The following is an 18,206-nucleotide window of genomic DNA, read 5'->3' on the forward strand; positions in this document are numbered from 1 at the left end:
AACACCAGTGAGAGGTTCTGATCTTACAGAAATTGTGTTATAATGGCCTCAGCCTCGTTGCTAGGAAACAATAGATCCCAATTTTTTTATTCCTGCTCTAACTCCTGTGCTGAATAGTGACTGGATACTGTACAGGTTTATGTTATATGGCTGCAGTTAAATGGTCTGATGCATTTTGCTCTGGGTTTCAGACCAGAAGCATGCATTTTCTACAAGAACATCCCAGCAACACGCTGTAAATATTAAAAGTTAATATATTATGTGTCGATATTTGAAAAAGAAAGTACTTTGACTATTTCATTTTTTAAAAATAAAGGAGCAAACTGATGGGGTGTGATATTGTCTTTGTTTACACCGTGTATTTTGGGATATTTGGGTCATGTCAGTAATAAGTGCTTCCTTACAATTAGATAAGGGCTTCAAACAATATTGGTTACCTCAGAAGCTGGAGGGCAGGGGGTTGCTAGCAAGATTTAATCTTACGTCTCATTCACCAAAGTTCATGCATATTGCTCTGCAGTTTTCAGTGCAGGTGAAATCAGCCAGTTTCTGTGCACAGGCCATTACGTTTCATCAGAACAAATGTGAGAGAGAGAAAAATAAATTCTGCTAAATGCCTTTGCGCTCCCAAGAACTGAGTGGGTGAAGTCAACAGGGTGGTAGGGGACAAGGAGCAAAGTTTAAGTACCTGCACGTTCTGTTTCTGTACAGCTGCCTCAAATAGATAGTGATGAATGACTGTGTGTATCAAAAGTACGCGTGTGAGGAAAAATGAAAAGCCCAGCACATGCAGCAGAGGGGAGGAGACGGTGAACCGGGGGCAGAAGGAATGTTTAAGGCTAAAGAAAAGGTTGCATGGTGAAAAACAGATGGGAGCAACTGGGCTGGGAGTGAGGGCTGGGGTGGCAGAGCTGCGTTGGATGGGTGAGAAGGAAGCGAGGCCAAAGGGGTGCTCTGGTGGAAAAGGGAAGAAAACTGTCCTGGGAGATGGTGTTGATTAGTGCTGCAGGCCTGTCACAGCATGGGGAGGAGGGGGGAGGCCTTAGCGGAGGCAAAGCCAGAGCTGCAGCAGGATCAGATGCTGCAGGAGCGGCGTTGCCTTCGCTGGGGAGACGGCAGAACAGGGAGGGCGGGGGTCGCAGAGCAAAAGCTGCTGTCAGAGCCGGGTGCAGCACCCGGGGAGCGGCGATGGGGCAGAGCAAGCACAGCAGCGCGGGCTGCATCCCTGCACGGCTGCAGCTCAGCTGGTGATGGCAGAGGAGAACCAGGTGATACAGATATTGCCTGAGGAATCATGCCCACAAAAAACAGCTGCTGCTCGCTAAAAGGATGTGTAGCTCTTCACACCTAAGTCAATGCATGAAATCTATATAATCTCCATATTACTGTTCTCATAACCAAACACCGACTCCTTGTCCCAGAGATACCATGAACTTCTCTCTCTCTTTCCACCTTGTTTAAGCCTACAGCAATTCCAGACCCTTGGGTACCCAAAAGAAACAACACAAACAAGCCTTTATCTTAATAATTTACATCAGAAACTGAAACAACATTCTCAGTTTTAAAGAAAAATGGCATCTTCTGTCTTATTTTATGCATTTTTTAGAAGAACAATGCACTCCTGGAGTCAATCATATTCGAGCCAGTTATCCTCAGCTCGCTGCACCGCAGACACGCGGCTGCTGCTCCTGTGCCACAGGATTTGCACATGCAGCGGTGACAGCCTCAGCAGTCGCTTGAAGGCAATAAGACATTTCTGTAGGACACAGCCCCCCAGAAAAGTGCATCCGCTACATCCCCAGCACCGTGTGATCAGGAGAGGCCAGGTCAGCCAGGAGCGGATGTGTAGGGACGTTGTGCTCAGCGCTGGCATTGGGCAGTTCAGCACCTCCATGGGTGGCGTTTGCTGAATTATGTAACAATTAAAAAAAACCCAGCTTTTAAATATTTTATTAAAGAGCAAATCCTTCTGGCTCTGCCACTGTATGGCACTATGTTAAGGTAAGAGCCTTGTTCCAACCAGTGAGCTTATGTAACAAGGAGGCGCAGAGCAACGCATGCCAACATGGTGTAAAATCTGATATGACTAGTCAGGGGATGGAACTTTTCACTGCAAATGAAATCTGGCCTTCATTTAGCCAGAAACTGCCTAATGAACTAAAATTGTCACAACTTTGCAACAATCTTACCCACTGGTCCCTCTTACAATGAGGCTGTTCATTTATTGCATTTATTCCAATTGCTGATTTATGACAAACATGTTGCGTGTTACAGAAAATGTTGTATTCCTTGCACTGTCTCATGTGCACACTTCCTCTTACACAAACACACAGAGCCACTCATGGAGGAGGGAAAATAAATAAAAGAGAAAAAAATATGAAAGGAAAAAAACAAAAAAGAAAAGTAAATGTCCCAGCCTTATCAAATGCTGTAGCCCTTTTAGCACTGTCACTGTTCACATCCAGGTTGGCCATGTCTGCTGGAATTTGGGCTGGTTTGTTCTCCTGCACCTGTAGCCTGATGTTTCTGGAAAAAGATTCCTTACCTCTTAGGAAACACTTCCTTCCTTCCAAGCTGTGCAGAGGAAATTAGAAGTATGGGCACACAATATTTAACCAGAGCAAAAGGTGGCTATAGAATGTTCAGAGTTGTAGATTTTTTTTAAAATATATGTTTTTGTAGCATTTTTGCAATCACTCTTATTCTTGTGCTTTGGAAAGGAACATGGGAGAATCACCTTTTTTTGGATAGTCAGGACCATTCATGCAGGTTGAAGTACAGCTAACAGTGGCACAAACCTACGAGGCAGCCCAGCTGCGTCCCCTCGAGTGTGCACACACACAGCCCAGCCCCACACCACATTCACACCCTGTGACTGCCCCACAGACACGGACTCTGCTGAAACACGCTGCTGCAGGACAGCCGGGCTGGTCAAGTGTTTCCTCCTGTCTGCCAGCTCAGGCAGGACAGGGTCACCGTGATTGCTAAACCCGCATCTAAAAGGCGAGTACTGGAGTTCCCGGGTAGCCAGGTGCTCACCCCAACAGCTGACGGGTCCTGTGGAGTCAGGACTCTCCTCCAGGAGCCCAGCAGTACACAAACACAAAGCCAAGCAGAGAAACCGTCATGCAAAAATAATTTATTTTTTAAAATTGTATGCAGGGGTGTTTTTTTTTCCAAGTATGGAGAATATCTAAAAGCAAAGAATGACGCTCTCTGCTGGTTTCTTCAGTTACTCAATGCAGTGCTTAAGGTTTTTGATCATTCTGTGCAAGCTACAAATTCTGTAGAGCCAGGCAGAGGTGGCCAGTGGGAAGTTGGTTAGTGGCATCCTCATGATGCCGCCTCCAGAATATCTTTAGGATCTGTATGAATGACAGACACAAAGCCCACCCAATGCAAAGACACCTTAACGTCATTTTCTTAAAGCTATAAAAGGGCACTTGCCCATTTCGGCATAAATGCCAATTAGAACAAAGCAAAGAAGGGTCCAAAGTTAAGTAATAGGTGAAGTTTTGAGCTAGAAATTCTATGAAATACACATTTCTGCAAATGTTACAAGAAAACTCATGGAGTTGTATTAACTATCACATAAATTGTTCTGTTCTGCAGCATGGACCAGAGACAGTGGGAGATATGGTTATGTCACACCTGGGGAAACATCTTCATGACGGCTGCAGGTGGAAGTTGTGGCCTTCATTTCTCCCTAAGAAAAATAATCACAAAGAAAGATTGAAGACTGCAAGAAAATGGACAGATCAGAAGGTTTGTAGTACATTCAAAATCTGTTTCCTCATCACATTGACAGGCCTTATCTCTAATGAGCACCTCGGTGCCAGCATTTCGATCCCACAGTGACAAAGTTAGGGCATATTTTTGGCAATACCACCCTGCTGGCCAGTTCCTGTCAAAGAGGCGGATGAGTCCAAGACCCCCCGGCTGCGATGGAAGCTTTGCTCAGCTGTGGCCAAGGCTCCCTCCACCCTGCAAGTACCTGAGGGATATTTGGCTTTCGCACAGTTGATGATCGGGTGCTGCAGGTGCGTTATGATGCCTTGGTTGGGTTTCTGGAAGGCCGAAATGAGGTTGTGCACTTTCCGAAAGAGCCGCCGGTGGACCCCGGGTGCTGTCTGCGAAGTCAAAGGGCGAGAGGTGAAAGGGGATGCTGGGTTCTGAGCATCCGTGCAGGGCTCAGGGTGCTGGCACAAAAGCCTTCTCCTCAGAAATGCACACACCTCCCAGGGAAGAACCAGCCCTTCACTTGGGCCCCCGATGTGCTAACTTCAAATGAGCCAATGAGCCATACTGCTCTTCTTCCCCCAGGGCGTCACATCCTCCCTGCACTGAGAACAGTTTCCAGCTACTAGGTGATATAAGGCTGGAAGAGGGATGGAGGAACCCAGAGCCTACCGTGCTTATTAGGCAAATTCCCAAGTGGTCTTTCACTGTTTCTGACTTATTGCAGCCAGTGCTTAACCTCCAGACTGGGGTTTATTGGTAAGATCCTTCCAGCTGGGAAATACTAGTAAGGCAGTCTAGAGAGCTGCCTGACAGAGCTACTGGGGAGGCAAGTCTTTACACCACCAAATTCAGGTATGGACATGGCCTCTCTGCCTGCCTTTCTCCAAGCATTCGATACTGGCTTATCTATTCATCGGGTATCCCTGTCTATCTCTTGTACAAAGGCAGCAGCAAAATGTTGCCTGTTTATTAAAAGTGGGAGTTTTCCTATCTTTCAACATTAGCATCTTTTCAAACACTGTGAAATGAAACTGTGTCTGCTTCTAATCAAAAATCCCACTTTTTCTGTTATATCCTTCAGGACATTGTTGTAACAACTCCTCCCCATGCAGTCATGGGCAGACAGGCGGGAGTCCTGCTGGCACAGTCCCTCCCAAGGGACAGTGCTCTCGCCCAGGCTGAGCCCAAGTCCTGCCTGCACCAGCACCAGCCGGAGGCTTCGCATGGGCTGGGATTTCCCCAGCTGTGTTTTAGTTTCCCTGTCCAGTCCTTGAACCCGAGCTCGAGCAGAGACTCACCAGCCCTTGGAAAGGGAACACAGACAGAACAGCACCAGCTGCAGCTGGAGCCTGTTTTGGCCTTGGAGGCACGTTTTGTAGGGATAAGTTGGATTTAAGCTACTGTTTCTACCAGCTGAGGCCAGCGTGGTCATAGCAACGTTTACTCAAAGGTTTCCATTTGCTTAAAGAAAGGGATGGTATCACTGGGCTGTGCAGTCCTGTAGATGATGCATTGATAATCCTGGGCCTTCAGGACACCTATGCTGTGAAATACAGACAGGGTTTGCCTAAAATACAGTGAGAGAAAGCCCAAGACCCAGACATAGCAATCCAGTGGAGCTCATGGGGCAGGAGTTGTAGCAGGCCTGTGCAACCCCAGCGAAACCTCGCTGCGGATACTGACGTTAGCTGGGGCCGGGTGCACTGCCACCCCTCCCCAAAATGCCTCCTGCTCGGGCCGTGCAAAGCTACAGGGTGCTCCTGGCACCTTACAGGAATGACCAAGTGAATTCTTCCCGGGGACCATTCCCAAGGGGAACAGAGACAATTATTTTCTCTGCAGTAACGGGAGTCACTTCTACTCCAGGATCTGCTTCTAAGTAACCCCAGGAATCAGTCTTGTCTTCCAGAGCACTGCAACCACTTCATAATGGCCAAGGAATTATGCCTGTCTAGAAATCACTTAATGTTTGTAATCAGTGTTCATTAATGCGCAAACAGAAAGCTAATTATGAATTAATACACAGAGAACATCCAAAGAACAAGACCTTCATAAAAGAATCACAGGTTAGTATCCTGATTCCATCAACCTAAATAGTTGTCTGTATTGCAAACTGTGTTATTCTACAATTGATTTACTAGTTTCTTATCATATGGGTGAAAATGTATTTTGTATCGAGTTTTGGCTACCCTATCTAGGTTTTGCATCCATGATGAATTAATCTGGAGAGAAATTAACTTTAAAACACTGTAGATTGAAAATAATTTCCTTAAATATTCTGACATTAGTGGTGTGTGGGAGAAAAGGGAACTGATTGTGCTTGTCAAATTATAAAAACACAATATTTTTGCAATTTAAAATGATGCAAAATAATTCACTATTGCATTATGCAACAGCTGAAATGTAACAAGAAATTAATTTATGAGTTCAAGACTACCAGAAATGGCACCAAGACATCCTACTGATGGGCACACTCAAGATCGATTACCTTCAATGAAAATCACACTATGCAGAAACAGGAATAATTTGAATATATTTCACTGAATCAATGCAAACATCAGACAGAATGTGGAAATTTTTGGTAGAGAAAGAAGTACACACCTCAGCACTCCAGGACCCAGTTTCTGTCTTGGACACTCTGTAGGTATAAACATAACCCTGATGCCTGTGAATGAAAAAAATCAACAGTATTTATTACTCATTTCTACTGCTAGGTTTCACAAGAGGTGCACTCTGTTATGTCAGAGCCTGTTTATCTACTAACCTTTCATTAATAATAAACTCACCTATAAAGGCATTAGGCAGATAAAAAACAAACTGAGACACAGGTCAGAAGCTCTGTGCAACCTCCTGGGTTCTTTTTGGATGGGAGGGATTGATCTGATTCAGATCTAGTTCAACAATATTCAGTTATTCTAGGCTAAGTGAAATTGCTTTCATTCCTGCCTCAGCACTATTTTTCTTCCAGTGGCCTCCTTTTACTGACACACACCAGACATACTTTCCTTGGAAAAACAGGTGTATTATTGGCAGACAACGTTATTGTTTGTGATTGATGTAAATGCAGATGTTCCCAGAAGCAATAGCATGAGCCTAATTTATTTGGAAAGCTAGACCCACAAAAGCCAGGTGAATTCTTCTTTGTCTTGCTTATATGTTCCTAATTCTCAAATACTGATAAAGGAGAGTTATAGGAGTATGGAATCTTCCTTCTTTTTAAATCTGAGTCTTTTGAGCATAAGGAGCCATGCACTAATAACACAAAACATACTTGTGTCCAGAGTCAGCCAGTCTCTTACAAACTCAGCACAGTGAAAGAATTACATGGAATTACATACCAATATCCAAAAATTTAACTCAGAAGCAGAGATAACTGATAGTAGTTCTGTGGGTGCAACATTGGATGGTATCGGATAAGAAAGATTGCATTTCATACTACACAGATTTATATGAATACACAGCAGGATTTTAGTTGCTGTTCCCTTAAGAAAGCAGAAAAATACTGTATTTCTTTCCAATTATACATGGTATTATGGTAGTTACTACAAAATAGCAAAAAACATCAATGACACAGATACCGTATGATTGCAATTACTTACGCCCCGTGTCATGGCTCCTGGATAAATTCTTGTTAAAAAGTCATTACAGCAACCTCTGCAAAGCAGTGTCTGATATAATTTATCCAAGCAGGAAGTTGTTAACAGTTGTCACATTGCTGTAACCCCACGACGTGGGAGCAAGAACGCCTGTCATGATTTGTGAGCTCTCCCCCCAGCACTCGGCTCCCACTGTAGTTCAATATGGAGGCAGGAGACACGAAGCTGTTCCCTCCTGTGGGGGCTGTGGGGACAAACTCCCTGTGCGGCTGCTGGGTCACTGCCCTCCTCCTCCTCAGGTGTGGGGATAAGCCTGGCCCAACCCCACGATCCCACCACAACTTCATCTACCTTTTCGTGTCAACAAAAGGAGCATTTTCTCCAGAGACAAGACAACCTGTACTATCACATCCTTTCTTAAAACCTCTGAGAGCTGTGCTTGTATTGTCAGCTTTTCATGAGCAGCTGATGGTCACATTGATCTTTTCTTTGTAGAAATCACGAGGTGCTTTCCTGCACCTATGTATGTAGCACAGCAGCCAATATATAGTTGCTGAAATTAGGATTTTGTAGGCCGTAGTGTACTGGGAAACACCAGAGAGGTCTTGGCATTTTGTCCCCTCTCTTTGAAGTGCATGTCTGACTGTCTCCATGGTAATTTTTTTTCAAGCCTCAAAACCAACAGAATCAGTTTGTAAAAATCTAAAACTCACTCTCTTGCCTCCTCTTTTTAATAATACACTGTGCATATTATCCATGCTTGTTCTTGTTTGTCCCAAAGCATTCCAACTGCTTCAATCTCTTTAAAATCTGATTTTTTCCACAAATGGCTCAGTTGTCCTGAAAGCTGCCATCTGGTGTTCCTTTCATCATTGTCTGTACCTGAAAGATTGCATGACTTGAAGTGTTTGAGGGGCTGGGGTGCTGCCCTGACTCTCAAATATCTGATGGCTTCCAGCACTCTGCCAGAAGGGTTTACTAAGCTGGACAAATTGAAAAATAGGGGTCAGATAAAGTAATATTCAGGGCCAAGGCAGGGTAAAGTATAAGACAGACGCCTACCCTGCATTTTTCAAAACATGCCACTGTAAAATATTTCAACCAAGCCCAGAGAAAGCACAAAGGATAGCTCAGATTAAAAACCCATGAGATACAGAAAAAAAGAACAAGAGTTTGGGAATATGGGCGCTTTGAGCACAGCATGGACCACAGGAGGGGTATGACATTGCTATCACAGCCTTGCAAGGGACAAAGTGAGAGCTCTCCACTCCCCTGGCAAACATACATTTTTTCTCAGAAGACAGAAGACCGAAAGGCCTGAAGGCATTCACTGTGCTTAAGCTGACAAACACAACTGTTGTAGTCTATTGTTGGCTCTGAAGCCATCAGTAAACACAGCTACTCCATAGAGGTGAGGTGGCCCAGGACCACCACACCTGCTTCTTCAAAGGAAAAGCACAAAGGAAGGCGGATGCATTTTGTTAGGAAGGTGAACAACTAGATCTTCCCACCTAACTGCTTTCCATTGGGTTTTTTGTTTCCACCAAATGAATTACAACTCTTCTGATAAGCGCTCTCCCAACGAATATGATCTTATCAAAACTTTCTGTTAAGCAGCAGGAACTTACTTCATTACCACTTCAAAGTGCTTTTTGCCTTCCGTGTGTGAGTGACATGATTTTGATGAGCCAAATTCCCTTTACTGCTAGACAGGCACAGTCTCCCATGAGAAAGGTTTTTATGATTTAAACCACCCAACATTAACTGAGATCAGTGTGGGCTGAAGGAAGATCAAGGTGTTTTTCTTAAAACAAAAAGTAAATACAGAAGTTGAAATCAAGATTGTATAGAACATTATCTTCCAAAGAGCAAAACACGTAAGAACGGTTCAAAAGCAGGTGAAAAGGTGCATTTACTGAAGCTTAGGTCTCAGGAGATGAGAAATTTCCCAGCCACCATGAGGGGCAGCTCAGTTTTCTACATTTTACTCAATTCATGACAGGAAAAGACCTTTTAGTGTGACACAATGTCCCTATACGTGGTGTGGCCACACAGCTAAATCCAAAAACCTAGTGCCACGGGGCCTGGACATGGCACTAGTCACTGGGGGTCTCTCACATTGCTCATGCTTTGAGGCCATTACCTAGTGAGATGAAGTTCAAGTCCACCTCTTAGTGACATGAATTCCTCTCTCTGCTGAACAAAATCAACAGGAGATGGACACATGTCACTGAGAGAAGGATTTCAGTGAGCGCTCTTGCAGTGACACTGGCTTACCACCATTCCTTGTAGGACGACCAGCTCCTGACGCCCAAAGACGGACTCCCCCATCCCTTCATCTGGCCCAGGGATGGCCACAAGCATCATTCACAATTACAAAACTCCTCGTTCCTGCCAGTTGCACCCAGGGGATGGGAGCAATCATGAATTAACAGCTTGATGAACAAAGCCATATAAATTTTTTATCAAAGGCAAAAAATGCCAAAATGCTGATGAGAAGTAGAAAACATCTATTGCTGTAAGGACAGTGTTGGATAGCACTTATGAAAGAGTGTTTTGGTCACCGCAGATGATATTTTTTTGTCATCCCACTCATTTTTTCATTTTCATAACAAAGGATGTGTTATACCAGCTGGGAACTACGGTAGCGCTCTCTTTGTTGCAACACCATCGCTGGGAAAACTTCCTCAAAGGAAAATCTAGAAAATGTTGCTATTACAGGAAACAGACTGCTTTATATTATAGGGTTTTTTTCTTTATAGCTAGATAATTCCTCCCAAAGAGCAAAAAACGCATCATTCACAGATGACATACTGAGGCAGCATCTGTCTACCTGTCCTCTTCACTCCTCCTTTTCAACTGTGATCAGACTTGTTAAAGCTGCATTTGCTTTAACAGGTGAATAATTACAATCTTCTGCACCATTGGAATAGCCAGAGGATATTAGCCACATGCTGCAGATTAAAATTAAGCATGACATTTCAGCTGCACGGTATATTTTAAAACCATCTCCAAATGTTTTGTATCTCAGTTGGGAAATTTTATTAAACTAATTTGTATTCATTTCTGGGTCCAAAATGGAACAAATATAAAAGGAGAAAGCCAGAGAGACAGGGAAAGCCATGTCAGCGATAAATGACATCAATTTCTTCCTTTTTACATAGGTTTCTCCTCTGGTGTCTTTGCACTATACCAATCAGTTCTTCTTACCTGGTAGATTTGCATCCTGATCTTACTTGTAATTTCACTGTACAATATTGCTCGGTGAGAGCTCGTGGGGGACTCGGTACTTCGGCAGTGGGGTTCAGTGGCACGCAGCAGATAACGCACTGAGCGAGAGAGGTCAGCCTGCAGTTCTGCCTTATCCACAGGGGTTGGACGCAGGTTGCAGACCAGCTCCTGAATGCTCGGTCAGAAGGACCAACCTCAGCCATGTCCCTGTGGGCAGCCCTGGACTGGGAACATGGGCAGTGACATGAACAGCACAGCACCTACAGGGGCGGAACGCGGTTTCCACAGAGCCAAACGTCCTGAGATCAGGGGAAGGTACATCAGCGCCTGGCAGCCCGCACCTCCACACCCGGGCTCAGCCAGGTCTCCCCTGCCCAGGGCACCCCTGGGCCCTCTGCGACAGAGGTGACAGCTGCCAAAAGGATGGAACAGGCAACCTAGCTGACCACTTATTCGTCCTTTTTCTTTCTTTTTCCCTTTTAATTGTTATATTTCTGCTCGGTTTATTAATCATGGAAAGGCCAAAGAGTCTTGTTATTTGATGTAGGAGAAAATCCTATTTAAGCTTGTATCTCCTCACTGTGCCCTGGAATTTGCATTTTCTTGTTGACAGGCAGCCTGGTTCCTGCCTTATTTAGGTCTCAGACACACAATCAAGGTACAGCAACTTAGCAATTACCATCCATCAGCTAACTCAAGCTGAAGAAATAGCATTCACATTGAGATGATGGGCAAGATACAAGCTCTGTGTCAGCAAGAGTGAATAAAACAGTTTAAACCAGTGTTTACCACACCTGAAAAGCCCAACAGTTACTGTAGCTTAACTCACAACAGGATTCTGTACATATCCACTTTATCTTACATGTCTGTCACTGATTCGCCTACTAACACTCTTTTTGTGACAAAAAATTTACCTGTGATACTGAATCTATAACTACAATAAGCTTACCATACTGCTATGGCGCTATAAAGCAGACACACTATCTTGATTTTCTTTTCTCAGATTAACAGAAGCCTGAAAGAGCAAATCAGGTCTTGTGATGTGCCTCGGAATTTATGCACAGATTTCTGTGTGAGATGGTCAGCATCTTCACCACTTGAACACTCCTAACCATCAGTAGAAACGCTGCTGATTTACCTAATGAGCATGTAGCCTGTCTGAGCAGGGTTTTTATTGGTCTAATACAAGGTGATGCCAGCCAAAAGCAATGTCTCAAAGACTTTTTTTGTTGGTTTTTTTTTTTTTTTTCAAATTTGAAAATAAAATGAGAATTTATTTGAATCTGAGACGATAAATTACTTTATGGTGGGCCAGTAACTAAGCTTCATGAGTCACCATGTCCTCCAGAATAGTAGTACCTCACAAAGGCAAAAACTCATTAAATAAGGTTATCTGGTGAAATTTCACTCACTTTAGGCAAAACTCACAAGAACTGCAACACGTTATACACTGTCAATAGCCCTGTAAATGTTATTGTTTCATATTTCTATGACACATTTCTCAGTTTGTTAGGGAGTGATTCAGTGTAGCTCATTGTGACATTTCCCGTTTCTCTCAGAGCAAGGTAGGCACGGTCTGACCGTAAAATCCCTGAATCTGAAATCACTGCTGCAACTTAATCCTCAAAACTCAAGCCTGCAAAACCAGAGTAGAGCTCATCTAGGATCTGTTGTCTAACGATTGTACCCATTCTGCCATTTACATATTTGTTAACGTAGTGATTTCCCACTGTTCAGGCTGTCTACCTTTCTAAAATCTTTCCAATAAAAGGCCATTAGCCAAGTTATTTTCAGCAAAGACGAAGCTCCTTCTGATTAGCTGAAATATTCACCTCAGTGGAATTTACCGTTGTGCTGTACAAGACTTTTTTCAAAGCTGAAAATCATGTGTGATATTTACGACAACCTTGAATTGAGGGGCACCCCCTCAGAGAGAAGCTTTTGTTCCAAATTACATTTTAAATTATGCTGATTATTATGTGCAGTGTTATAATAAATGCAATTATTCTGCCATTTCTATCATCAAAACTGTTACTTGTGAAACAAAAGAAATGCTAAGCTGGAGCTGGCTCGTGATCCTGTATTACACCTTCACGCTGTACAGCTGATGCATCTGCCGCATCAGAAAGTTTCGGCACGTTGCCTGAACTTGTGCACTGTGGTTATGGTGACAGAAAAAATAGCACACGTAAGATCTGATAGGACTGCAGCCTATCCCTGCTGCCATTACTGTTGCTTCAAGGGCTCTAAACAGCTTTCTATTCCGGCTTTTGATTATTTTCCACAAATTGAATGCCACACAGTACATGAATCGCTGGTTTCAAACAAATGATCTGAACATACAGTTTGACGAGTATGTCATGTTTAGCTTACTTAAAGGTCTGAAACAACAACGAACATTCCAAGATTTTTCAAGTATATGAATTTTAAAACCCAAACTACAAATGTTTTATCTTTGCCCATTCAAGCGTGAGCCGCTTGTTTCTGCATGTGTGCTCACGTATCTGTAAAGGAAAGTGGTGCTTTTTGTACTCTCTGGCATTTTGTTTATGCATTTTTCAGGCACATTTTAAGAGGCTGCTTCTCAAACCTGCCACCGTTATTGTGTCCTGTGTCCCCCATTGACTTCATTAGGAGTGGTGTGCACAGAGGATTTCTAGGGGTGCTAAAAACGTCAAATGGGCTTTGAGCAAAGAGGAAATCAGCCCAGTAAAGGAAGCTCCCTGGAACAATCAGGTTATGGCACTAAAACCCTGGTGCACTGCATGTAGTGTCTAACACGTTTACAGGTAAAACATGTACATTTTTTAAAGCATATGCATTTCTTCTAGCATGGTTTTCAGGAACAACAAAAATGTTCTTGCTTTTCAAAGCAACCCTAAAAAATTTCCAGGATAAGATTGTGCTCCTCTGTTGACATATTCAAAACATGACGAACACCTTTAAAGTATATATTGTCAATTGAATAATAATATTCACACAACAAAGATCTTGGGAGCATCTGGTATTAAAAAACTTGGCCAAACCTGCAGGCAGCAGCTGTGTTTGTAAGAAGCCCAGGGAATACCATTGCAAATCAAAACCTTTCTAATCTTCCATGCATAGTTTGATTGTGGTCTTAAAATACTTATGAAAGCGGGTTCTTTGTGCTTTGCCACAGCCACACCAAAAAACCTTCTGTCTTTGAAGCCTAGCAGGCATGCCATGTGCACACCATGACTTCGGACAGCAGAAAGCAGCATTCAAGGAAGATAAAGCAATACTTCAGGAGAAACAAATACGAGAGAAAGCAGAGTTTTCTAGCCAAACGCTCCACCAACAATATCCTGCCTGCCGCAGTTACCCGGCTCTGTAGGTCAGGTTTTATGCTACTACCTGTCTCTTTTATGCTTGCCTGTAAAAATCAGTGTCAGTCACAAGGGATTCATGAAGTCTGTGACTCTCCTCCTTTTTAAAGGTCAGGGCTTCACTTTTTAATTGAAAAAGCAAAAGCTGAATGAGCCTGACCATGAACACTGTTGCCCTTGTTACGTGTTTCAGCAAAGACTGGCCAAACATGTTAGGGCTTTTTGGGGGTGCCTGATGGGGAGAGGATGGTGGTAGTGGTGGCATTACAAATTTATTCAGTTTATTGGAAAAAAAGAGGCAATCTTTGAACCTAATCAGTGCAGTGGCAGCCACAGCACTTACTGATTATTGTACCTGGAGCTAGAAGGGCAGAGCAGCCACCTCTGTGAGTTCAAGCTGATCACAGCATTGTCATCCAAATATTTCTTTAATGACTTATTTGATACATGTTGTTTTTCTCTCTATTAGAACTATGCTTTTTTATTATTATTTTTTCAACTCCCTTCTTCCTTCATGGTGAACAAAAAAATACCAACAACAAACCTAACCCTGAGAAGACTTGGGTCTGGGAAGCTGGAGTGGTTTAGATTTGTTTTATTTTACTTCTCCAGGGAAGTGCAGGGAGAGGAGAAAGAAGACAGACTGAACATGTTTTGATTTTGGAAAACTGGACTGTTTTTCTCTTTTTCTTTTCTAAGAGCAATAGAAACATTGCTGTTGGCATGAAACAGTCTCGCTTCTGTTAGAAATTGTCACTGGAAGGATGTGAAATCTTTTGTTTAGCTCTGATGCTTATTGCGATACATCTAATGTCTGACCAGCTTCATTGCTCATGTTTCAAAGATCACTTTAGGACCTGCAGTAAATACTTGTTATGCCTAATCTTGATATGTCTAGGTATTCCCAGAGTGATCTTTAGCACAGCTTCTGAACAGAAATGTAAATTTCTTAACAACTTTGTTATTCCTAATGATTTCCATTATTTATTTAGAAGGAAGTATAGATTAAAAAAACAAACTAACAAACAAAAACACTGAGAACTACTTAGTCTTTCCTCTATTTTCTTCTTCTTAAACAGTGAATAGAGCAACTGCAGGTTTCCCTCTCAGTTTTTACCCAAGCCCTCATGCACATACACACTTTCTGCCATCTCTGTTCAGACAGTGGCGGAGGTGGGTCCACTGGTTTTATTTTGCCAAAGCCAGGCTTAGCATCCTCCGTTAATACATATCTACATACCTTCCCTATTTGCTCCTCCAGTCTCTCCACTAAAGTGCTCTGCTTTGGGAAACTTTTGCCTGTTAAAGCACTTCTCTAGTTTATGGTCCACATTTCTTTAACTGTCATTGGTATCTTCAGTGTGAGACCACTTACTGGTGTCGTTATGGTAACTGTCTCCACTGTCTCCAAAGTTATTGTGTGATGTGTTGTTTACTGTATCTGCTATTTCTTACATAATGCTCTGAATTGAAATATTAAGTATCAAGGCTTAGCTCTAGCATTTTTCAGATATCTTTCTGTCTATATCACATCATCCTCATAATAACATTCTTCTTCATCTTGATTTATCCGAGATGCTATTGAAAATTTCCTTCATAAAAAATTGATTGAGGAGCTACATTCCACAAGAAGCCTGCATAACATTCATCCGTAATATTTTTTTGCTTTCCCCTCTTTGCTTATCATATACATGTTTGAATGCAACATAACATGAAGACATGAGTGGCCCATAATGTCCAGAAGCAATTAGGTAGGGTTCCGTTCCTTACTGAAGTCGCTTTTCTTTTCCTCCAAACACCGCAGAACTTCATAGTTAGCAATTCTTTCTGTTGTTTTCTATTTTCATTTTATATATTTTATATCATTCATGAAATTTCTTCTGAAGGACATAAATTACCACTAACACAGAAAAACATCCCAATTGATTGTGTGCAGATGAAAGACCTTGTTACATACCTACACTCTGATTTAGACTATGGTGGACTTCCAGAATTCTCTATTTTATTTGGCATTGTAACATTTTGCCTGACCCTTTCTCTAATGTCTTAGTGTTTCACCTGCACTGAATGACCTCCGAGCATTAAGAAGATATATCACCATTTCCTCTCACACTCATTTAAAAAATATTCTGCTTTTATTGCCTATTCCCATCACAGGAATCATAGCACTCCTTACTTCTTGCTATGTCTGTTCTACTTTTCATTTAACTCAAAATGCTTATTTCCCACTTTTCAGCTAGCTGTTAAGGTATTTGTCAGCCTAGCTTGGTTCACCTTCCAGTTTCATGAGAGAAAAAAGCACACATCTTCTACCACAAAGATCCCCCCTGAAAACAAGGTTGTGTATTTCTGGATTGCCTATAACATTCCTGCATGCCTCTGTTTACTAGTCTACAACAGAGGAATGATAATGCTTACTCAGGGCTTAATTACATAGTGTTGGAAATGTATTCAAGACATTTGGGGACCTGACCTAGGACTCTTCTCCCTCTTGTGGTTTCCTGCCAGGTACCTAAGTGCCCTCTGTTAGCTAATTTCTTCATGGTCCTAAACCAGTTATCTCTTGGATTCCTTCTCCCACTGAAGTAAAGCACAAGTGTCTGTTTAGCCTTGGTAGACACATCTTTGTTCTTTTAGTCCAACGGCATTTCTTTGTATAGTGTTACCTCTCAGGACGTCCAAGACCTCTGGTTTTGCTAAAAGTAAGGTAACTAAACTACTGCATTAAAATGAGGTCCTATGACTATAAGGTCCTCTAGATGTCTCAGGAAAACCTCTCTACCCTCTCTACCCTCTCTCTGACAGACCAGCCCATCAAATTTTGCTGCTTTCATGCTATTTGATGAAACGTTAGCACTCACCCATCAGTATTTCATGTTCTTTACTGGTAGTTTAATCCAAGCCAAATGGCTTGTGGGACACACAGCCTGCCCAAGAGCACCCTTAAGCAAAGGCATGTTCTGGATGACAGCAATCCATGCTACCCTTCCCAGTGGCAGAGGATAATGTGGATGTTGCTAAGCAAACCCATGAGCACATTTAAGAAGCAGAAGGCAGCGGGCAGAAAGCAAGATTATGCAGCACAAAGAGGCAGTGCATGTCATTCCAAGTCAAGTTGCCTGGCTCTTCCCCACAACACCTTGCTTGTCCTTCCTATGTGCTCCAGACCCGCTTTCTCTTTTTGTTTTATGCTGGAGGAAGCATGGGCTCTGCAAGGCAAAACCTGCTCCTCTTCACTCTGCAAAGGACCCCACAACACTTATACACACCCTAAGTCAAGGCAAAGGAACCAAAAGTCTCATGCATCTGCAAATAATAATATTAGGACATATTTTGCCACTGTTATGGGGAACATCCCATACTGTGGATGTGAAGGTTGGAAATCAGCTATCACCATCCCAGCACCCCTCTCCCAGCCCGCAGTGGCGCGGGGCCGGCCGCACTCACAGCACGCAGAGGCAGTAGACTCCCGGGATGCTCTCGCTGTCCCGCAGCAGGTAGCTGCCATCGGTGCCCGCAGCCAAGAGCAGCTTCTCCCCAGCCTCGCGGGTGATGCCCCCGTGGTAGATGGGCAGCGCGTCCATGCTGGGGCAGTCAACAGCTCTCCCTGCACACGGCGCTGCCTCCGACTGCTCCTCAGCTGTGCGCTCCCCTTAGCATCTCCGTCTCTGTGGCAGATGTAAACAGGATGTGTTCACACCTCTGAAGCCTCCACACGGGGCGAGACAGCACTGAGGGAAGAGTGTGGAACGAGCGCAGCTTTTTTGTGTTTTATTTTTTCCTTCACCCCTTTTTGTTTTCCTCTTTCGCGGTCTGTAACATCCTCACGGCATCGCGGCTCAAACACAGAGGTGACATTTCACAGCCCACCCTCACCCATGCTGCTCCCGACGCAGCAGGAGCGTGACATGACGCAGTACACGATGGCCGTGGGGCGATGACCACCCTGGGTCAGGGCAGGGAGGCCAGGACCATGGCGCCATTGTCAGCAGCTGCCACACGTGCTTGTCTCCTCTAGAATTAACCTAAGGGGGCACAAAGAAGGGCGAAGCATGACCTGAATCCTTGCAAAGCAGGGATTATTTTTTAACCTCCTATTTTTATAATGCCCAGGGGCAAGAAACCAGAGAAAGCAAGGCGGTGGCGCTGTCCCTGTCCCTCCAGGCCACTCACCTCGGGCTGCAGGTGCTGAGCACAGCCCCTGATCCATGGTGGCTGGTCCAGTGCCTACAGATGAAGCCCCCGGCTAATTCACCTCACGACCGGTTGCTTTCATAGGCTCTAGTGGTGT

General features: G+C 43.6%; 1 protein-coding gene across 1 annotated transcript; it reads right to left on the reverse strand.

Moving 5' to 3' along the window:
* Window positions 1-3,497: 3,497 nt before the first annotated feature.
* On the reverse strand, window positions 3,498-17,499 carry SH2D1A (SH2 domain containing 1A; the record flags this gene model as incomplete). Its single annotated transcript, XM_080352694.1, has 4 exons — window positions 3,498-3,706; window positions 3,995-4,130; window positions 6,343-6,406; window positions 17,363-17,499. The coding sequence occupies 4 exons, from the start codon at window positions 17,497-17,499 to the stop codon at window positions 3,666-3,668; spliced, it is 378 nt and encodes a 125-aa protein (XP_080208820.1). The 3' UTR covers window positions 3,498-3,665.
* Between the last annotated feature and the right edge of the window lie 707 nt (window positions 17,500-18,206).

The sequence above is a fragment of the Nesoenas mayeri genome (genome assembly GCF_963082525.1).
Source record: "Nesoenas mayeri genome assembly, chromosome: 13".
NCBI lineage: Eukaryota > Metazoa > Chordata > Aves > Columbiformes > Columbidae > Nesoenas > Nesoenas mayeri.